The sequence below is a fragment of the Apodemus sylvaticus genome, chromosome 7 (assembly GCF_947179515.1).
Source record: "Apodemus sylvaticus chromosome 7, mApoSyl1.1, whole genome shotgun sequence".
NCBI classification, from domain to species: domain Eukaryota; kingdom Metazoa; phylum Chordata; class Mammalia; order Rodentia; family Muridae; genus Apodemus; species Apodemus sylvaticus.
The window spans coordinates 79,772,485-79,796,033 of NC_067478.1; the positions used below are offsets into that span (position 1 = coordinate 79,772,485).

General features: G+C 47.2%; 1 protein-coding gene across 2 annotated transcripts; it reads right to left on the reverse strand.

Annotated features, from left to right (window-relative positions):
• Nucleotides 1–484: 484 nt before the first annotated feature.
• On the reverse strand, nt 485–12,684 carry Drd2 (dopamine receptor D2). Of its 2 annotated transcripts, XM_052189486.1 has the most exons (7): nt 12,373–12,684; nt 7,963–8,072; nt 6,750–6,886; nt 5,386–5,576; nt 4,361–4,447; nt 2,572–2,902; nt 485–678 (listed from the first exon to the last, which is right to left on the reverse strand). In XM_052189486.1, exons 1-7 carry the CDS (start codon nt 12,655–12,657, stop codon nt 485–487), a joined length of 1,335 nt encoding a protein of 444 aa, XP_052045446.1. In that variant the 5' UTR covers nt 12,658–12,684. The 2 variants fall into 2 exon arrangements, with proteins under 2 accessions (XP_052045446.1, XP_052045445.1); XM_052189485.1 differs by lacking the exon at nt 4,361–4,447 and having other exon boundaries at nt 12,373–12,657.
• Between the last annotated feature and the right edge of the window lie 10,865 nt (nt 12,685–23,549).

Here is a 23,549-nt window from a genome sequence, read left to right on the forward strand (position 1 = left end):
ATGTTGCCTGGAGGCCTTGGCATGTTCCCTGCTTTCCTATGTGGTCCTGTAAAGTAAGAACTGTCCCTCCCTCCCATCATCTGATCCAACATAGGCAAGCAAGGGCCAGGCCAAGCCAACAAGCAATGTACGCCAGCAAACTCGGTGGCCGACACTGAGCTAGTTTCTGTGCCCAAGAGTAAGGTCAAGGAAGGCCACTGCATCTTTGGTGCCAGGGAGACAGGGTCTGGATGTGAGAGGAGTTGCTCTGAGCCATGGGTCCAACCCCAGAGCTGGTAAGATACCAGTCTCCCTGGCCCTACCCTGGCAGGATGAGAGTGTGTGGGCAGAGAGGGGCACCGAGCCAAGCTAACACTGCAGGGCCTGCAGGATCAAGAGAAGGCCGAGTCCAACTGGGCCTTTCTGCCCACAGTTTGCAGGGATGAGGTCTGGCCTGCCTAGGCAGGGAGGCGGGAAGCAGCTGCTGTGCAGGCAAGGGGCAGACTCAGCAGTGCAGGATCTTCATGAAGGCCTTGCGGAACTCGATGTTGAAGGTGGTGTAGATGATGGGGTTCACGGCACTGTTGACATAGCCCAGCCATGTGAAGGCGCTGTAGAGGACTGGTGGGATGTTGCAGTCACAGTGTATATTCAGGATGTGCGTGATGAAGAAGGGCAGCCAGCAGATGATGAACACACCTGGGAAGAGGGCAGGGTCAGGTTGGCACCAGGTAGAGGAGAGACTGGACTAGGAGGGTTCCACTCCATGTCCACCTGTCTGTACTGCCACAGGCTTCCCTGGAGCACCAAGACTGCTCACTGCTGGTGGTAGCCCCAGGGTTGTGGCAAAGGGAACCCTGGTCTCAGATCTAAACATGTTGCTTTTAGCACACATCTGTGGGGAAGGGTCCCTGCCTCTCCCTCAGCCTCATTTCTCTTGTTGGCTCAATGGACATAACATCTGCTAAAGAGGGAAGCAGCTTGAAAACAAACGGGAAATGTTAGCTGTCTGACTCTAGTTGATCTCTGCAAATCGGCACACCAACTACTTCCCAGTTACCCTTATGGGCAGTGCTCTCCTCAAGCTGATGACATTGAACAGAATTTGTTCTCAGCAGTGGGACATAAAGTTAGGAAAAGAGAAGGCTAAATACCCATCGTACTTAGTTTCCGTAGTGGCTCCTTGAACTCAATGGGAAACTATATGTTGACTTCACAATGTCCCTGAGACCACTTTGCTCTTGACTGACACAACTGATATCTGATTCCCGTCTGTCTAGACCCCTCAAATGTCAAGGCTCCAGCTTTTCCTAAGATTATCCAGTGTTGGTAGACATAGCTTTTGTCTGTCCTACCTAGAGATCATGCCCTCTAACAAAGGCAGGCTTCAAGATCACTTGCTCCAGTTGGACACTCAGTGTGTAGCTATAGGGGTTGTTTTAGTACAGAGCAGCATCTTGGAGTAACAAGGGTAGAACTAGTGGACAGTCACATGGCGCTGGTTCCAAATCTATCTTACCACACTCTAGATATGTATTGGAAAATAATCCCTTACCTTTCTGGGGACTGTGCTTCTGAACAGGAGAGCATCAGAACCTGCCTACTCATAGCCCAGGATTTTCATCAGATAAGGTCTCCATGAGAATGGAGAACTCACACCCTGCCCTTCTTTCCCAACTGCCCTAATCAGTCTACTTCCTAGATTTTTGCCCTTCATTACACAATTGCCTAATGTTAAAAAAGTAATTGCACTTTAGTGTGTGTGTGTGTGTGTGAGAGAGAGAGAGAGAGAGAGAGAGAGAGAGAGAGAGAGGGATAGAGAGGGGGGAGAGAGAGAGGGAGAGAGAGGGGGGGAGAGGGGGAGAGAGGGAGGGAGAGAGAGAGGGAGAGGGAAAGGGAGAGAGAGAGATGCTACATAGAAATCAAAGGGCAGCTTGTGGGGAATTGGAACTGAGGGATTGAACTCAGGTTGTGAGATTTGGTGATAGTAAATGCCTTTACCAGCTGAGCCATCTCTCCAGCCCATAAAACTTTATTTGAAAGCCTTGCCCAGCAAATCTGTAGCCACCTCTCAAATGCCTATCTTATTTTTCACATGGGGACCATTTTGTCACACAGGGGCTTGGCTGAGTGAAAATGTATATTTCTCAATTCCTCAGCAATAGCAGTAAAAACAAAATGCATAAGAACTCTTGTAGGTGATGCTTTCCCAGTCCTGTGCTGTCCTGACTATGATAACCATCCTGAGAGGCAATTTACTCTACAGATGGGAGAGCAGGAGAAGGCATATACCTAGAACACAGGCTATGGTTTCTTAGCAGAGACTAGTGAAGCCCAGACACTGAGTCAAACTGCCTCAGTTATGTAACTACACAAAACCCTGATTTGCCCTTCTGTGCAGTAGATGCAATAGGAGATTCTACTAAATATTGACTGTATGTATGGAGTGTGGCCTGTTACTACAGAAGTACCCAACCCATGACCTTCAAACCATGGTCAACAAGGCAGAGTCTGGGACCTGCCAGGATGTTCCCTTTCCCCAACCAGGGCTGGGCATGGCAGGACTGTGGCCGTCACCCAGAGCTGACTCACCAAGAACAATGGCAAGCATCTGAGTGGCTTTCTTCTCCTTCTGCTGAGAGAGCTTCCTGCGGCTCATGGTCTTAAGGGAGGTCCGGGTTTTGCCATTGGGCATGGTCTGGATCTCAAAGAACTTGGCAATCCTGGGGTTGACAATCTTGGCATGCCCATTCTTCTCTGGTTTGGCAGGACTGTCAGGGTTGCTATGTAGGCCGTGGTGGGATGGGTCAGGAAGAGTGAGCTGGTGGTGACTGGGAGGAATGGGGCTATACCTGGTCCTCTCTGGGGGGCTGGTACTTGACAGCATCTCCATTTCCAGCTCCTGAGCTCGGCGGGCAGCATCCTGTAGCAGAGACAGAGAACTTAGGGTGAAATTCCTGATCAGAAGCCATCAAATATCCTCGGTCCTCCTGCCCCTCTGCACACTTGCAAACAGCATGGTTTCTCTGCCAGGAACACAAAGTGGGCCGTCACTGGGAGGCAGGGACCATCTGAATACTGCACTCAAACTCATGGTAGTTACTCCTGGACCACTTCCCAGAGCAATCTGTGAAGCCTCAATACCCTAGAAATGCTTAGATGTTAGTACCCATCCACTTCTCTTTAAATAACCTGAGTGACAGTTCCTGAGTGCTAAGGGCCAGACACCAATTTGGCTGACTGATGTTCAGTCTTGCCTCACCTTCAAGAACTTAATTCTGACTATATAAAAATCATGTTCCCCATCCTCCCTTCCAGGCTGGAGTACAGGCACCTGCATCAGCATGGACATGTGGGCTGCCTAGCTTGACCCAGAAGCATGGGGCTATTCTGGAGGCCCCACATCTTCTTCCTTGACAGGCTTTCCAGGAAGCGCCAGCATGGATCCGCACATGGCTTCCCAGTTCTCCTTTAGACTCCCCTGTCCCAGACCTTTGTGATCTTAGATAAGCCTCTGAAATACAGTCTATATGCCCAGATGGTGAAAATGGGCTGCTGCCTTTAATATAACTTTGAGATCTGTTTTAGTACCTACATTACAAATAGCATCATTAGAGTCCTGTCCTTGGAATGCAGTCAAATTGTAGGGACCTTGCCGATCTAAGAGACATATTGCTGGATTTTATGTATCCCTACTTAGATCGGGGATGAAATGCCTGCTTCTTGAACTCTGGTGGTAACTAGTACCATGATGACTCGGGTATGCTGTACGTCTGCCTTTACAGGTTCTATGTTCACAATATTTGTCTTGTCTACCCCTGCTGCTCTTCTCTGTCCCCACCCCACAGCTGCCCACCAGCTCCCAGCCTCAGAAGCTGCCTATCCAGAAGGGGGTGCATGCTGAATGGAAAAACTTTGAGTGTGGATTCAGAAGTCACACAGATTTTGGCTCCAATATGCACTCTTTCACTAACCTGCATGAGCTACCTGTACTCTGAGCCTTGGCTTCCTCTGCTGTGAGCTGAAGACCAATAAGATTTACTTCCCAGGATTACCTGAAGATTTGATGAGACATCGGGAAGTATGGCAGGTGTTTGAGAAGTGGAACTAGCTCATATCGTCACTTTTGCTAGGTTTTGTGGGTAGGCCATTTCTCTCAACAAGCTTCAGTGTATATGTGGCCTGCAGAATTGAGGCATCTCGCTGTATCCTTACTCAGAAGTGTGCAATGTGAATGTGCTCTCAGCTGAGGCAAAGTAGAGATGCCAGGAGACACTTCTCCCTTAAAATAGCTAGTGAGGTCCTAGGATCTGGGATGGTGGGCTCCACTGGGGATCGGGGAGCAGAAAGATGGCATTGTGTCCCTGACCTGAACACTTACCATTCTCCGCCTGTTCACTGGGAAACTCCCATTAGACTTCATGATAACGGTGCAGAGTTTCATGTCCTCAGGGTGGGTACAGTTGCCCTGTGGAGTGAGCCAGCACATGGGTCACACAAAACAGTGGAGAGCAGAGGTGTAAGGGAATAGAAACCCAAGACAAGGGAGTCCATGGAGACTCAGACTCTCATCAGGGGTTCAGCAACTAGAGGAGTGTGGGCTACAGAAGACAGTTGGGGCAAGGGGGAAGGCTGATACACTGATGAGAAGAGGCAGGCAAGGTGAGAGGCAAAAGGACCTTGTTCTTCATGGAGGGCCTACTCAGGATCATGCTAGGCACGTGCTCACATCCTTTCTCACATCAAATCTTCAGGAAAACCCTGTGAACTGCACATGAATCCCACTTAACAGATGAGGAAACCAAGGCTCACAGAAGCTAACCAACATGTCCAAGGACACACATTTTTTAAAATGTGATAGTACCAGGGTTTGGACCTGATGTTTCTAAGCCATCAGTTCTTGTTCTTTTCATACACACCTACTGCCTTCATTGTAGAATGTTGAGTGAAAGAGATTATATGATAAAAAGCAGAGGGAAAAAAAGGAGGAACAGGAAGAAAGTGGGGAAGATGAGGCAGAGGTGTACATGGAGGAAAGGGTAGAGCATAACAGGTACAAAGAATGGTATAGAGAAGATGGAAGAAGGGGAAAGAAAATATGAAGGCCATAGTGAGAAAGGTGGAACATGAGGAGAAAGAGAGAAACTAAGGAACAGATCAAGCAAGAATTGCTTTATGCAGCCACAAAGGTCTTCACTTGGCAAATCCTACTTAGCTCCCACTGTGAACCATCTCCCTGTTCTAAAGATTCTGTCACTCCACTGAGGTTTACTCCCTCATACAGCCCCAGGAAGCTATTCCAGCTTAGACTTCCACCTTACTGCAATGTTCCAGGCCCGACCCAAGTGTAGCATTAGCTCTCTTGATAATGCTTAGCTAGAGACCCTTGGGGCTGAGGTCTGAGACCTTGAGTGGTGTCTTCAGGTTGGCTCTGAAAGCTCGGCTGCTGCGTTTGGTGTTGACCCGCTTCCGGCGCTTGCGGAGGACGATGTAGATTTTGATATAGACCAGCAGGGTGACGATGAAGGGTGCATAGAATGAGACGATGGAGGAGTAGACCACGAAGGCAGGGTTGGCAATGATACACTCATTCTCATCTAGGGGAATAGAGAAACTCAGATGGGCAACATGTCATCAGGTCCACCAGGCCATAACACCACAAGAAGATACTTGTCTTCTTGTTGGGAACCAGAAGCAATCATATAGATTATGTACTGAATGTTGCCTAGAAATGGTAGATGCAAGTCAATGCTCAGTTAAAAAAAATCAAGGTATAAAATCCCCAACTGTGAGCAAGAAGTAAACCTGGGACTGACTGCTTCCAAGTTTCTCACTCTTCTTCTCTAATTACTTGCTCATTAGTTTTGCTGTTTCTATGCACACAGAAAAGCCATGATTCAGAAGATAAGACCCAAAGAAATGTGTTCTCAAAAAATAAAGCCATTACTTTAGTTTTTCATGTATAATGGGGGGAGGAGAGGCTCTGCCACTCTATAATTTTGTCAACAGAATAACTTCCCCTAAACTTACTTAACTCACTTTGTTCTAGGATTTAATGTTCACCCACAGTCCCTTCCAGGTAGACCAGATGTCTGTTGATATCAAGTTCATTCTGAATTGATTCAAATATAATTGGTTTTCTTTCCACTTCTGGGAATTCCTGTGGCACCTGTATTCTGAGTTATATACTACCAAGATTTTCTGTTGCCTATGCTCTAGAGAGGCACCTGTACAGCTCTTGTCTCTCTGCTGAAAAGTAGCTCCATACTATAAGTGCTCTGTTCTTCTGTCTGAGTTGCTCCTTACACTGCCTTGTTTCTAACTTTTTTGCTCCAGGCAGAATGAGAACCTGGATCAGCTGACCCACTGGGTTGCAACCTCATCCCCTAAATTCCACTATCAGATGTGAATGAAATAACTTCCTTGGTAAACATACATGAGTGCATGCACATATGTGCACTTTGTAAAAGTTTCTGCATTGCACCAACACATTAAATGAGATTGAAAATGGCCATGTCTTCTTTTCAGACATTTTCTCTTCTCCTCACCCAGTCCCAAGGTGTCTGGAGGCCCTCTTTCCTCTCCTGCCCAATCTGAAACAACTCTAAGTTGGGCTGGACTTGGGTGATGATGCCTCCAGCATCCTTGAAGTTAGGAATGAGCAGCTACAAGGCTTCCAACCACATCTGTATGAAAGACTCGGCCATTCACAGTTCTAAACAAAACAGAGAGTTGGGGCCATCTGAACCCCAGGCAAAAGCCAGACTTGCCTGTGTTGTTGAGTCCAAAGAGCAGTGGGCAGGAGATGGTGAAAGACAGGACCCAGACAATGGCGATCATGACAGTAACTCGGCGCTTGGAGCTATAGCGTGTGTTATACAGCATGGGCATTGCCACAGCTGTGTACCTGCAAAAGCAAGGATCCTAAGTTTGGGTTGCCAGCCATCTGACCCCTCACTCTATAACATGCACCATAGATGCTCTGTCTGCCTGGCTCTATGAAGCCTGCCTAAGACACTCATCCCTTCCCCTTGGCCACACATTCAAACACTTAATGAGCAGTAGCTATTGCGTACTTCTAGACCATTCACTACTTATAATTTTCCCCACCTGGATTATAGACTTTCTGATAGATCTTTGCACATTTGAAATCATCCTTACTATACTAGACTGCAGAAGGCAGAAGAATTGGTGGACAACTGGTAGTTCTGTCTCTCAGATCAAGGTATTATTAACCCCATTTAGCAATAATTGAGGTTGGCACTGATAACAGTGGCATCATTAATCCTCCCTCACTCAATAACATCTCATTCTCCACCCATCCTGTGAGAGGGATGTACAGGTCCTCTGGAAGCCTCACAGCATGTATGTGAGTGAAAGGCTCTAAGAATACAGGTGAGTAAGTGGGCATGGCTTGGGCCCCCTTGACCAAGTGTCTGGAAACAAATTTGTAACTCAACACTGTAGCTTAAGGGATGGGTGTCATTTTTATATCTAGACAATGAACCATAGAGTGCAAATAATTTCTGCAATCTTCCCATGGGCAGATAAACAGGGAACAACAGGCTTTGGACTCCAGTCAGAACCAACTCTTTCATATAAGTTATGATCTGGGTAGTCTGTGGAGAGTCTGTACTACTTAGCCAAACACCACATCACACACACACACACACACACACACACACACACACACAGAGAGAGAGAGAGAGAGAGAGAGAGAGAGAGACAGAGAGAGAGACAGAGAGACAGAGAGACAGAGAGAGACAGAGAGAGAGACAGAGAGACAGAGAGACAGAGAGAGACAGAGAGACAGAGAGACAGAGAGACAGAGAGAGACAGAGACAGAGAGACAGAGAGACAGAGAGAGAGAAACACAAGTGTTAATATGCACACAGCCAGTCATTACAGAACCTGACCCTGAGAAGAGGTGAGGCACCGAGCAAGAATGAACAGGATCATCTAACCCAACATGGCTGTCCTCACCTGTCGATACTGATGGCACACAGGTTCAGGATGCTTGCTGTGCACATCATGACATCCAGAGTGACAAAGATGTCACAGTGAATCCTGCTGAATTTCCACTCACCCACCACCTGGAGATAAAACAATGTTATGAGTGGAAAGCACATCCGTGAAGATCATTTACCCAGGACTCAATCCTACAAAGAGAGCCATGCCCATGAAGTTGGGAAAACATCTCAGAGGACAGACCTATTAGTTGTATCAGTCACTTTTCTCCTCTCTGAAACAAAGCACATGACAAAAAATCAGTGTAGTGACAGGATTATTTTGGCTCACAGTTTTAGGATAATGTCCAGGATGGTGGAAAGGCATGGAGGTGGGAACTTGAGGCATCTGGTCACATTGAGTCATCAGTCAGGAAACAAAGAAAGATAGGTTCATCTTGAGTTTTTTGTGTGTTTGTTTATTTTCTTTGTATTCAGCCTATGTCTTCAACAGCATGGAATAGTGAAGCCCACATTTAGAGTGGCTCTTCCCACTTCAGGTAAAGTGAATATTGGAAAGCCCCTCGCAGACATGCCCAGAGGTTTGTCTCCTGGGTGATTCTGGATCCCGTCAGGTTGACTCCCTATGATCCATCACAGAGATCTTACAGGTCACCAGCTGGGCAGCAGTGAGGACCAAGTAGTTCCTATGAGGACTTGGGACCAGTACCCCTTGCCTCATGTAGAGCTATTTCTGTGCCAAGAACTTTGTGTTAGAAGAAAGATGACTCGCATCCCCTGAGTGCCTCAACTTTGAGCCTTAATCTATAAAGCACCTGGGTGATGATCTCTACAAGTGTCCCAAAATTCTGGTTGTATCTCCTTAACATCTACTCACCACACAGACAACTATAGTTGCTATACTTTCTGATGCTCTGATTTTTGGCAAGAGGAGTGGGAAGGCAACTTACAGATCTAGGGTAATGTTATCCCTCCCAGTGTTAGCTAACTCTGCAAGTCTGGGGTGCCCCAACCATATAGGAAATCTTTGGCTTCTACTCAAAAGAGAGAGAGTGAAAATTCCCACCGTGGGCTGAAGCAAGGAAGCATACACCGTGTGCTCTAGCTTGGGTGGATCCCATACTAACTGTCATATCTCTCCTTACCAACGCCGCCCTCTCTTCTCATCTCAAAAACAAAACCAATTATTTCCAAAAACTCAACAAGTTCTATGAGGAGCAGTACAGTTGCCTCTGTCAATCATGCCCAAAGTGTTTTCCTGTATACATCTTCTGAGGGTTCATGTGAGTCTGATCCTGCACTGTGGGGGCTGAAGACTGGATATCCAGATGTAAAGCATGAACAGGACTTCCAAGATACAGAATTTATTTTCAAGGCACCAGTGGGCAGGGCGCTAGGCCCATCTGGTTCACAGCTTTGGCGTCCCTCTTGGGACTGGTATCTGGAGGCTTCCTTCAGGTCCCTGAGGATCTAGATCTGAAATAGCAAGGACATCTTTCTCATCTTCCCTGCCCTGCTTCTCTTCCACCTTGGAAAGTAGTTGGGAACAGCGACTCCTCCTTACCTCAAGCCTTCTCAATATTTCATGCCTGGATACGGGGTCCCAGGATCCTGTGGAACTCTATCCCCGCTGCCTCCAGCAGACTGAATTGTCTAAGCTTTCATCAGTTTTATCATCCATGGCACAAAAATTCCCCAGACCCCAGGCTGAAGGGGAGAGTAAGATACTGTTCAATCAGTGCTGGGTAAGTAACAAACGACTCAGAAATATCTTTGTACCTCTTCTACAAAATGCTCGCAGTGACTGTCACGATGAAGGATGTGAGATCTGGAAGACCCCAGGAAGGCAGGAGCTCCCTCCCTGCCCTCTCTCAGGAATCTCTCCCTTATCTATCCTAGTGGAAATGAGTAGAGCCAAGAAAGGCTTTCTCCACCTCCTTCATTCTTGAAGCTCTCAGTTTCACCTCTGAAACAATGACAGAAAATGATGAAAAAAACTTCTTGAAGGACCAAGGATCCTAGAGATCCAATACAGTTGCTGTAGGAATGTGTCCCTGTCCTGTAGTCTAATGAGGACATGGAGACTGGAGGCTAACAGAACCCATGTCCACAACCCTGAACAGAATATGTTTCCCTCTGGAGAGAGGGTGCCTCTTTGCCTGTGCATGAAGAGGGAAAAGAAGGGGAGGAGGAAGGAGAATCCTTTCTAAGTCAAGGGATGCTGTGTATCTGTCATTATTTCTTCGTTATCGACCTTGTCATATAATATGAGCCATGGACCATTCTGAGTGCTTTTCGTATAGTGACTCAATGGATTTTCAAACACTCCTACAAGATAGGTACCATTGTTATTTCTAACTTACAAGCAGAAAGCCAAAGCACACAAGGTCATTTGTGGTCCTATTTCCTCCATCACTGTTCTGTGATAGCTTGAGGCATAGGGCCCTTTTTTGAAGGGACCAAGCCTGAAAATCTAGTGATTCTTCAAAGAGAGTTCTTCATATAACTCAGGGGTTGGACAGAGTCTAGGGCCCTCACAAACAAGAAGGTCATGGAGGAATTGCAGTGGGGGCCGGTGGTGGTTAGTTTCAATTGTCAATCAGATAGAACTTAGAGTCACCTGGAAAGAGTTCCACTGAGGATTGGACAGGCCTGTGTCAATGCCTGAGAGGATTTTGGTGATTATTGGTGGGGGTGGTTTGGTTTTGATTCTGGTTTGTTTTTTAATGGGTTAATTGAGGTAGGAAGATCTACCATGAATGTGGGTGGCTCTATTTCATGGGCATGGGCCTGGACTGTATAAGAGTAGATGTAGAGAGCCTTATTGAGGTGCCATGCCACCTGGCAGGAACTTGACATCCATTGACCAATGTGAAGTTCCTCTCCCAGCCTTTGAGTTGGAACTCCTGTATCAGCCATAATCCCCTCCACCTAAGGTGGAGTGCTCAGACCAAAGTGAAGCCTATTGTTCTTCAAGGACTTGCAGTTTCCTGAGAAACACTAGTCACCTGTGGAGCAACTGAACTGATTCTGCTGAGAAGCTTCCAGCCTTTCCCCCCTGTCTATATATATTGGGAGTTCTTCATTAAACGTTGAGACCTTGAATAGCAGGTGTTATCTTGGTCTCCATCTCTTTTTGCTGCTTTCCCATACATCCCCAGCTTCCCTTCCAGGTAACCCATTTGATATAACTGTGGGCAGTTACAAGTAGAGAGAGCAAGCTGTGCATAGAGCACACACACATTTATTTCTATCTGCTTTTGACTATGGACGAGATGGGGCCAGCTGCTTCAAGTTCCTGCCATCATTTGTCCAACCAATGGTCTGTAATTTGGAATTGTGAGCCAAAATAAACCATTTCTATCCTAAATTGCTTTCTGTCAGAGTATTTTTTTTTAATCATAGCAACAGAAACAAAATGACAACAATCTTCAATGATGAATCATCTTCCCGTATACCCAGGCTTCAGACTGCCTTCTGTCCTGGATGGGCTGCCCCAGGTTCTTGGGCAGAGAAAGCAATAGCACCTTACTTGTGCCTATGAAATTGCCCAGTTCCCCATATCTACATGCTAGACCTGGAGAGTGTCCCCAGGGACCCACACTGGGACTTCTCCACCAATAGCTTTTCCTTTTCCTATGAGGCTTCGGTCAAGATGGACAGCTCCTGCTCAAAGCCTCTGATTCCCATTTTAGGAATTAAGCAGAGGAGGATCAGTTCTCTGAGTTTCTCCATCAGTGTCTGCAATGTATCCAGCTCAGGGCCTTCAGCAGGGGCTGCCTACTCTGCTGCTTGAGATGACAAGCAGGCTCTGACTTGGAAGACTGCATCATCTTCTCTTGGAAGGGGCTGCAGCATGGGCTGCCCACTGTTGCCTCCACCAAGATGTGGGCACTAGAATACACTGGAAAGAGGAAAGAAAGACAGCATAGAATAGCAGCCCCTATTTCTGAAATGAGGAGAGAACCACAGGAGTTTCAGGCCTTAGAGCACAGACACTGTCCCCTCCTTGAGATATTCTCACCATTTAGCTCTGCTTCTAGTATAATCTACCGAAGCAATTCCAGGGCAAGGCAGAATTCTAGCTGGGAACTTTTTGCAATGTGAGTAGAGAAGATATACATTTTCTCTGACCAGCTGGCCCATCATCTGTCAGATGGTGACAGTGCCAGGTCTGCCCCCAGAGCTGCTGCAAGGATCATATAGGAAGATTCTGTGTACAGAATCTTACCATGGGCCCTGCATTTAGGAAGCACACTGCAAAGCACACAGTCGTGATTGTGATCACTGAATGCCCCATGAAGGGGGAAACTAAGTCCAGAGGAGAGGGAAAGGCCATGTGAGGGAACAGGTAGAAAGTGCTGGCGGACTTAAGAATCCAGACTCCAGTCTAAGGTTCTTAAGAAAGGCAGGGCCGAAGACCTACCTCCAGGTAGACCACCCAGGGCATAACCAGTGTGGCCACCAGCAGATCGGCCACAGCAAGGCTGACTATCAGGTAGTTGGTGGTGGTCTGCAGAGCCTTCTCTCGGGATACAGCCATGCACACCAGCACATTGCCAAAGACGATGATAAAGATGAGGAGGGTGAGCAGCATGGCATAGTAGTTGTAGTGGGGTCTGTCTGCCTTCCCTTCTGACCCATTGAAGGGCCGGCTCCAGTTCTGCCTCTCCAGATCATCATCGTACCAGGACAGGTTCAGTGGATCCATTGGGGCAGTGGGGCCACTGGGTGGCACGGCTCTGGCCAGGAGAAATGAACACAGAGTGAGCAGGAGTGCTTTCAGGGCATGCTTCCTCCCAAAGAGGGTTCCTTGCAGAAAACCCAAGAGCTAGCAGAGTAGAGAATTCCCCAAACCGTGTTTTTTATTCTTGTATCCAATGATGTTCTGTTCTTCCAGCAGATGGTTTAATAAGTGAAAACTATTCATTTTTCAAGTGTAATAACATGAATAAGCTTCAAAAGAGCTACTGGTCCATTCTTTCATTTGTTCAGTCCACTCACATGCATAGTTAGTTAGGAGTTCCAGAATCTTGTGGTAGAAACTGAAATGGGCATTCATTAATTCTTGGTGCTTTAACATTTATTAATCACCACTCTACATGTGGCTAAAAACCACAGGCAAACAAAATATACAAGGTTTTATATCTTACATTCTAGAAGAAATAATAGCTATTGTTCTCAGCATCCCACATCTGTAATTCCAGTTGCTCCAAATGCTGATGCATGGGGATAGAAAATTCAAGGCTAGCCTGATCTACAGAGGGAGCTCAAAGTCAGCATGACAACTTAGACAAATGCTGTCTCAAAACTGCAAAAGCAAAACAAAACAAAAACTAAAAAGAGAGGTTTTACTATATTTCAGTAGTATAGTATGCTTGCCTAGTACACAGAAGGCTCTTTGTGTTCAATCTTAGGTAATATAAAGAAAGAAAGGAAACAATAGCCAATTAATCAAGCAGTTAACCTTTTGGTAGTAGGGACTAGGAATGGAATGGGAAGAGAGATACACATCCTAGTTTATGCAAACAAGACTTTCTGATGGAGTGATGTTCAACTAAGACTGGAGATATGTAGGGATTAGACACGGAGAGAGCTGAGGCTTATGGGAAGGGTCCAGACAGTTAGCAGAAAGGCCTGTAATAGAGATTTAAGAGAGCAGAATCCTAGAGGGTCTTGGCATGATTTGAACCAAAGCAGCTGTATAGGTTAGATCACAGCGGGTAAAAGTCAGCATCTATTGAACTCTGCTACACATTTGGATCTGCCTTGCAGAATGATGAATCTGAGGATAGTGACTGGGAGAGGCCCACAACAGAAGCAGGACACCACTGCAGGAATCTAAGTGAGAAATGATGAGGTTCCACAGAACACACCCTGTGACAGACTTGAGGTAAAGTAGGAAGAGCCTGTTGAGAAACTAAATGTTGGAAGATGTTTCATCCAAGGAGAACATAGCACAGTCACAACAGCAAATTATTCTGTTCAGCTAAAAAAAAAATAGAGGGTATGTCAATGAAGCTAAGGAAAATTAAATTAGAGGAACCTTCATAAGCCAAAATGACTGGGTCTTGTCAGCTTGGGAACCCATGAAAATCTAGGAGTAAAAGAATGGTACCATTCAGGCTGGAGAGATGGGTCATTGGTTAAGAGCACTGGCTGCTCTTCCAGAGATCCTGAGTTCAATTCCCAGCAACCACATGGTGGCTCATGACATCTGTAATGTGATCTGATGCCCTTTCTGGTGTGTCAGTGACAGTGTACTTATATACATTAGATAGATTAGACAGATAAGATAAATTAGATAGATAGATAGATAGATAGATAGATAGATGATAGATAGAGAGATAGATAATTTTTTTTAAATAAAGAATGATCCCATTAAATCTGGGCTCTAGAGAGTTCACTGATTGCTTAGGGTGGAAGAGAGCCTTGAGTGAAATGAGGTGACTATAACTCAGGCAAGAGACCTCAGTCAGTAGTTGGAAGTGGCAGAAGTGGACATAGACCTTAGAAGTCAGTGTCATGGAGCCTGGTGTTTGCATAGATGGGAACAGGAGAAGGAAGGAGGTTAAAATGGGAAAGAAAAATCTCTGGCAGCTTATGAATTTCCCTGGGGCTCTGGGAGACTGACAGTGATCCACCCACAGAGAAGATGGAGAAAGGGGGCTCAGGAGCAGACTTGAGAGGCATTGGACTTGGTTTGGGTTACAGTTGCGATGAACACAATGCCCACATGATGTGGTCTCAGCACTGCTAACACAGGTGTTCCTATTTCACAGGATACAATGAAATTTATTGGTATTCTGAGGCATTCCACACAAAGCACAGTGACTTCCAGGGGCTCTGCCACCCAGGTGGACATGAGAGCAACCAGTCAATGACATTGGAGATGAAAAGGGGAAAGAAGCAGAGGGAGGATGTACTACTGGGCCCCGCCACTCTGGATTCAGTGTGGGGTGACACAGGAATGCAATCCTTTAGCCAGTTTCCCAATTCAAAGGCAGTGAAGCACCAGGTCTTATTGATGCTGTATTCAGCAGAGCCAATGGGTCCCTGTTCCCACCTGGAGCACACAGCAGGATACCTGCATGTACATATCGATCAGGCAGCTGGGTTGCTTCTGACATTAATTTATTCAATCAGCATCTATTGAACCAGCTACACATGAAGCACTAGGCAGTGCACGGGGCCTGGAGGAAGTCTTAACTCCTGCTCTGTTTGCTTTCTTTCTCAGCACTTGGGGACTGCTCTGGCTTGCTGCCTGCTGAGCAGCACTTCAGAGCCACCTCCCAGTTTCCTTTCTCTTTGTATCTAGAAACAGTCTTACTAAGTCACTCAGGCTAGCCCAGAACTCACTCTAGCCCAGAAAGGCCTTTGACCAGCATTTGTCTTGCCTTAGCCTTCTCAGTCACCAGAACAACAGGACTTTACTCTTAGGCCTGGCTCTACCCCCAGATCCCTCTGTTCCTCTTCTTGTTGCCTTGTTCCTTCTCCTGATCTGGCCAGTGATATCAGCCATGATCCTCAGCTCCCTATGTCCCCTCCCATGATCCTCAGCTCCCTATGTCCCCTCCCATGATCCTCAACTCCCTATGTCCCCTCCCATGATCCTCAGCTCCCTATGTCCCCTCCCATGATCCTCAGCTCCCTATGTCCCCTCCCATGATCCTCAGCTCCCTATGTCCCCTCCCATGATCCTCAACTCCCTATGTCCCCTCCCATGATCCTCAGCTCCCTATGTCCCCTCCCATGATCCTCAGCTCCCTATGTCCCCTCCCATGATCCTCAGCTCCTTATCTCCCCTTTTCCCCCTCCCTACCACCTGTTCTTACATCAGACCAGAGTCAAGGTTCTGCAACAAGGTGTGTTGATCTAAGATGATAGAACCATATACTTTGTAGCAGGCTTGAGAGTTTGCCAAATGATTTTGGACACACTGTCTCAACTTCAAAACAACTGCCTGCAAGCTTTCAGTATTACCCCACTGTATAAAGGAGGCAAGTATCTGAGAAACTCTAGTCTGAGCCTACACATGCTTCAAAGAAAAACTGACTCAGAATTCTCCTTTCCTGGAATTAGCCTGGACTGTCTCCCACCCTCCTCAGGGCTCCCAATCAATGTTCCACTCCAGATTCTGTCCTGGAATACCCCCACCTGCGTGCCTGCTTTCCCACTCCCACTTTCTCCCGGCTGCATCATGTGTGGCTCCTGCTTCATGCTGAGGGAGTAGACACGTAAAAAGCACACTGTTTTGTTCTTTCTTGACTTCCTACTCTATGGTCTGCAGGTAGTGAGTATTGAGCACATGTTTGCTGAACTGAATCAGAGGCTCTGCTAATAAACCAGGGAAGAAAACCCCTCTGTCCTTGATTACGTGCTGGCTAACACAGGCCTCTAGATTCACAAATGCCTGGAGGACTACAACTCAGGAGAACCACAGATCAGGAGCACCCTCAGGAGCACCACAGATCAGGAGCACTACAGACATTGCATGTGGGCTCTAGCAGTGGGCTGCACGGTTTCCCTCACATCTGCCTTACAGGATCCATATTCAAGGCCTAACTCCAGAATCTCAGAACATGGTTGGAGATGGAACATTTAAATGGGAATTAACTTAAAAATGAGGCCACTAAGGTGGGCCTTACTCCAAGCTGACTTGTGTGCCACAGGAAGAGGAACTTTGGACATAAAATGAGTCACCATGGTTGCAGGGACAAAAGAAAGACTACATGGGGAGGCTGCATTAAGGGAGAAATGTTCCAAGAGGAGGTTAATCTTGTGCCTGGGCCCTGGCTGCAGGCCATATGCTCATGGTGAGATTGCAGCTGGACTAGAGGATTCCTCTTTCCCAGGTGACCTGCTATAGCCCACTGCTATAAGACAACCCCATTGCTGAGGCTCTGACAGAGTAGAATGTAAACTTCAATGCTGGGTTTCTGCAACACCAAGAAAGCAGAAGAATACCGTTAAACTCAGCACAGACCTAGATGCTTTCAGATACAAAAAGCATTCTGACTCTATTAGACTTTGAAATGGGAAGCATCTTAGAATGGGTAAAGCAGAACACCCCCTCTGGTACCTTCACAGAGCCTGACAGGAACAGGTTCCTCCGTTTCTCCATCACCTTCCTAGTTCTCTTCAACCTTCAGATTGCTCAGATTGTTCAACCCCTAAAATATCAAGAAACTTGAGAGTACCTGGAGGACCCCTTCCAACACTTGTCCTTGACAGAGATTATCCATATGGGGTGGACAATGGAAAGCTGGGGGTCCTCCAGGTATCCTGGGCTGGTTTTGACTGTAAAGAAGTCAGATGAAGCCAGTGTCTGCTCCCAGACTTGTATGCAGAACGTGAGAAACCACACAGCAGCCAGGACACCAGATTGGCCAAGAAAGACCAAAATGTTTGTTCTTTCTTTCTTTCTTTCTTTCTTTCTTTCTTTCTTTCTTTCTTTCTTTCTTTCTTTCTTTCTTTTTCTTTTTTTCTTTCTTCCTTTCTTTTTCTGAGAAATTTGCTCAGAGTGAATTATTCTTCTGGCCATCAGAATTTTCAAATAAATATGATCACATATAAGAACCAAGGTTTTTGTTTTTGTTTTAAAAATACAAAAGAATTGCTTGCCAACCTCCATTTCCCCGTAGGTGGCTCCTCCCTCCTGCAAAAATACAAAAACTCCGAAATCACAGTTCCCAGTCCAAGAGCCCTTGGTGACCAACACATATAGACATGGTCATATCCAAATCTTAGCCTCACAGGTGTAGTCACTGGACTGTGTCCCCTGAGAAATAGTTGCATGATCTAACCCTGAGGTATGAGGCCAAACCAAGGAGTGTCTGAGTCAGTCTCCCTAAAGCACCCTCTATCTCCCTGAGCATCAAAAGGTGCTGACAATTGACACCCACCCACCTCACTAGGAGAAAAGAATCCATGACCATTGTGGAACCTCTGAGCTTTCTTCTCAGCTGATCCTGTGGCAGATGGGATCCTAGGGAGACCTCTTATGTACGTGACCTACAAGCCTTGGGCTACTAAAGCAACAGAGACAGAAACCATCTGCCCCTCATCTGTTCCCAGTATTCATTGTTTCTGCCCTTGCCTAGAAAGGCCAAGGTCAACTAAAAGGTCTCCCAGAACCATCTATTTTGATGCTCAGATTTTGATGCTGTCGCAGTTTCCCTCAGGGACCCAACCTAGAGCCAGCCTGTGTTAATAGTGGCCTTCTTCAGAAGCTTAGAGCAGATGCCTGGAAGGAGCCCAGGTAGATGGAAATAGCAAGCCAAAAATAATGGAGCTAGGGTATCCAACCTCATCAGCTTCTGCCATTTGCCTCATGGGCCTCACAAAGTCTTCTTCCTGTGTGTTCCTGAACTTGGAAGTAAGCCAGCTTTCTCATGGAGAAGCTGAGAGAGAAGTTGGTGCTGAGCTGAGTCCCCAGGCAACCTAGATTGACACCCCACAGAGACCACCCGCCGCTGAGCCAAAGACAGGGACCCACACAGAGAATGGGGCAGGGAGGGGAGCTGAGGTGCCCCCTACTTCTCCCAGCCACACATCAGACACAGGCAGGCTCTCAGCCTGACAACAGCCAGGGCTCCACAAGCAGGTAGGGCTGGAAAAGGTTGCTCTGAGGCACCACAACTGAAGGATGACTCCCAGAGAAGGTGTTTTCTCGGGAAAGAACATGAGGTGGGGGTGATCACTGGTTGCCAAAGGAAAGCTGGTTGGTCCAGGAAGGGGATGGAGTCCTTTCATGGCCAGCTCCTGCCTCTGCGCCTTCTGCTTTCTGTTCCCTGGAGCACAGAGCTGGCAGGTGGGGGAAGCGCATTTTTTTGTGAACCCAGGCAGTGTGTTTCCTGTGCTCTCCTCAGCTTCTCCTGCGCTGCCTCCTCTGAAGTTTGGCACTTGAAGGAATCTAATTGTCTAATTAAAATTTAACAATCCCTTATCAGGCTCCATGGCGGGTGAGACACTGCTGTCTTAAACACATCAATTTTTTCTTCTTCTTCTTTTCTAAGACTTTAAGCATTTCAATGAAAAAAGTAAAGGGGGGAGCATTTCTCATTTACATGTCAAAGGCAGTTTGGTGGAGTGATTTGCTGGAGATTGGGAGTGAGTAGGTAGGGTGCTCCTCTCCAGGGCTCCTGGCAACCCAAGCCAACACCTCCTTCCTCTGGGTGGAGGGCCAGGCTGTGGTCCAGCGATGGCTCTTTCTCTAGAGCTTACAGACTCTCCAGGAAGGGACAAGGATGGGGAAGGGAGGAGGCTCTTTCATCATGTGACCTATTCTTGACCCAGAGGCAGCTTCAGCCTGGGTGGGGAAGGTGGACAGATCTTACACTAAGAGTCCTAAGTGAAGCATCTTCCAGGGGCCTACTGCCAGGCATGCACCCCAAAGATACCCACCACTGAGATTCCCTAGACCTAGACTCCAAGAACCTGGACTCATGGCTGGAGATGTTAGCATTATTGGAATGGCAGGGAATCTTAAATCCTGGGCTGAGCATCTAAGGTGCCTGTGGAAAGGACAAAGAAAGATGAAACTGAATGTGAGGGTTGCGCAGAGCCTTGGTGAGGGGGGGATGGGGCATGCAGGTTGACCCCCCCTCCTCACCCCTGAACATCTTTCTCAACACCCGTGCCTAGGTGCATTGAAAAGCTGGGTCCTTCTCAAGTGTTAGCAAGTCACATTTGAGTGAAGAATTTTGAAAGAAAGATGCTCTGTGGTTTGGAACTTAGATGTCCCCTCAAAGTTGTCCCCCATGTGCTGATAAATGCCTGACTCCCCAGTTGGTGTTACTGGGAGGTGGTGGCAATGTTAGGAGGTAGAGCATGTGAGAGGTCTCAAAGCACTGGGTGAGCCCTCGGAAACTCTGACCCTTCCCCTTCTCTCTGCCTCCCAGCTGCTGTGAGGAAAGCAGCTGCCTCCACCACAGGTTCCTGACACGATGTGCCACCTCTACACAGGAACCCACACAACAGAACCAAAGGACTGCCATCTTTCTCTCTAAACAAATCCTTCCACCTACAGCCATAGGAAGTTGATGTTACTCTTGGGCTCCAAACTAGCCTCCTCCACAGCCTCATCACCACTTTGGGGTAATGGGTCTATTTTATTTAGACACCTAGTCTAGCAGAGGCCTTCCCTCCCATGACCTGGCCCTCCGTTTTGGGGTGACCGAGATTTCTGTAGTGGAAGCAGAAGAGACTACATGCTGACAGCATACAGTTATGTCCCCCAACTTCTGATGCCCCCACTTCTGACATACACAGGTCGTTCAACCTCATGTTTCAGAGCACAGCAGCAAAAAGTCCATTCTTTGCTGCTAAGACCTTCTTTAAAAGTGTAGGAAAGCCAAAAAGAATCTCTTGCCTTCTCACCCTCTGGTTGTGCCTGCCCTGCCTTCCTGGAATGGGATGTTCAGTATCATCTCAAGGGACGTCAGTGACCCAGCCTGAGGGAAGTAGCCATCAACTTGAAGCCTGCCCTAACCCTGCTTGCTGGAATTAAACCTTTCCTGACAGCCTCTAGTCTTACCTTGTCATAGGGGGAAAAAAAAACTTTGAGTGGACCCTCCCCCAATCTCCTGTCCAAATCTACAAATCTCCAGTACAAGGAAGGCTCTTACTACATTCTTCTGTTTCAGTGTCGCTTCCTCTGCAGGCCCAGCCCAGACCTGGGCTCAGGATCCTATCACATTCAAAGTCCACTCACCCCTACCCCTGGGACTGTCTTCCCAGCCCTTCTCCAGGGAAGCTAGCCTAATGCTTTTATTAATTTTATTAACACACATGGCTTCCCACAGCTGCAGATGCAAAGGAGATTGTTACTTGCCTAATGGTTTGGTATCCCTGCATCTTATCGAATGCGAGCAACTTGCTATAAGGATGGCTTCTACCTTGTCTGCTCTAGGTGTAACCTCCTCACACAGAGCCTGGCAACAATAGGTACCTCATAAATGAGGAGTGATTCATGCATTGCAAGGGTAAGGCCAGTAGGCACTGGCCTCTGGGACTTACCCACTTTACAATAGTTAAGCCCCCTGCATCCTTCTCCTTGGAAACTACACTCCTGAGAACTTGCCTGACTTTTTGGGCCCCAGGGACAGAGGCTTAGGCTGTCAGAGTCCTTTCTAGGGGATCCCTGAAGTATATACTGTAGCACCCAGCGTTATAGTATTAGAAATGGAAGGTGCAGGTGGAAAGCTGTGGAGCTAGATCCCAGATTCTTTGCATCCTGTGGAAAGGGAGCCCATAGTGGGACTCTAGTCTACTGAAGGCCAGGGTACCCAGGGTCTCCTAGACTCTTCATTAGTGCTCCACTGAAGAAGTAAAGTTGTCCCCAGAGCTATCACCTCTGAATGGCACCAAGTAGGATGCTAAAGCATTTCAGAGATGAACGGAGAGCCAGCTTCTCTGTGGAACACGGAGAGGAGTTGGGGTCAGCACACACAGCTCCTTGTTCAGCCACAGAGAGACCCCTGACTGAGAATCTTCTGGAAGAGAAGGGAGCTGAATGTCTGACTATGAGGGCCATTTCTGTCCCCCAGCTGTAAGTGGTCGTCGTCGTGTCATCTCTGGGACTTTTGACCCAGGCAAATTCCCCTCTTTGTGTCCTTCTCAAGGTGACCAGGTGTCAGGGACATCCAGGTGACCCTGGCAATGTGGCCAGCCCCCCAGGAGACCCAGGCAGCAGTGGACTGATGTCAGAGTTCTATCATCTGCCCTGGTTTCAGGCCTTTGAGGTCTGCATCGCATCAGACTGAGTTAGGCAGCATCTGGAGACTCAGTAAAGGGAAGCAGGCATGTGTGGCTCCCAGTCTCATCCCTGTGGATTTTGATGGCTCCGTTAAAAAAAAAATGTCTCCGCACAAACTGTCAAAGTGTCACACATTAATTAACTGTTAGCTGAGTGACTCAGTGTGGGGAGGGACGGAGAGAAAAGCTTCAGTCGGTGCTAAGCGAGGTACCATTCGGCTTGTGCCCGCCTTTTGATTAAAAATCTTCACTGTGCGAGGGAAGGGGCAAATTTTTGGGGCAGCTCACGTGAATTGACAGGTGGGATGCAGGCGGAGGGGGTGGGGCCCAGATCCCTCTCTTTGAGAAAGGGAACAGAGAGGAGGGTGAAGTCTCTGGAAACTGTTCTGATCTAAATCAGAAAGGATCCCACAGACTGCCTTCTCTCTCTCTCTCTCTCTCTCTCTCTCTCTCTCTCTCTCTCTCTCTCTCTCTCTCTCCCTCCCTCTCTCCCTCTCTCCCTCCCTCTCTCTCTCTTTCCCTCCCTTCCTCTCTCTCTCTCTCTCTCTGTCTCTGTCTCTCCCTCCTCCCCTCCCCCTCCCTGCACCCTCCCCCTCTCTCCATCTGTCCTCCCCTTCCCCCAAGAAAAGACCTGGGTAGGTGAGTTTGTTATTTTTCCCAAGGGGGCTGGGCTAGTCTCCTGAGCTCCTGGTGCAAACAGGATCAACCCCTTCTCTTCTCGAAAGGGTGGGAGCTGAGTCTCGGACAGGCCTCCTTGACCTTTACTTTAATTTCAGGACAGAATTGAGAAAACATGCTCTTGAAAGTCAAGAGGGAAACAAATCCTGAACCTTATTGCTCTAGAAAGAGGGAAAACAATCCTGGCTATTTGGCAGAAAATTGCTCTGCTTTATGAAAAGGCAGCCCTGTTCTTTTTTTTTTTTTTTTTTTTTTCCAGAAAAAAAAGTAAGAGCAGGATAGCTTGCTATGTTGCTGCTGCTTGGAACATTCAGGAAGCAGTTGTCCCCAACCTCTCATTCCCAAGATGCAGCAAGTATCCCAGAAAAAGGAGAAGGAACCCCTCCTGCAGTGGAAGGGACAGGCCAAGCAAAACTGAACTTTATGACTCTCAAATAAATAGCAACTTAGTTTCAAGACCTCAAAGACGGATCAACAGTAAGCGTCACCAAAGGACTACAAAATCCAGAGAGCAGAACATGCTATGAAAGAAAAAACAAGATAAAGTCCAAGGAAATAAGCAAACACACAAAAGATAGAGCAGCTTCTAGAATAGAAGCCACTGCAGTGCTCCATTAGCCAGTTACAATGTGTGAACATATTTGGGTTCCAACTCAAAGAAACCAGTTCTTCAAAGTCCATGACATTTCTGAGACAATTGAGAATCTTGGCAGGAGATTGTTAATATTAGGATCATGAATACTATTTTTTAGAGACAACAAGGGTGTTCTGGTTGGCTGTTTTTCTTTTTAGAACCAAGGTCCCAAATAGCCCAGACTGGTTTCAAGGACATATAGCTAAGGATGACCTTGAACTCCTGACGTTTCTGCCTCCCAAGTACTGAGACAGCAGACAGCAGGCATGCATGTACCACCATGCCCAGATACCCAAGTTAACCTTTGAAGAGAGCCCTTACACTCTGGAGACACAGAATGAAATGTTTATAGATGAAGTTACGTGATGTCTGAGATTTATTTGAAAATGCCATGGAAGTGGAGGTGTTGTGTAAATAGAAGTGGCCATAGTTGTGGTGCAAAGCAGGTGATGGAAACATTGAGCTCCTGCTGCTGCTCCTCCTGCTTCTGTGTGGATTTGAAATTTTCTCTCACAAAATGGTTTGCCTAATCA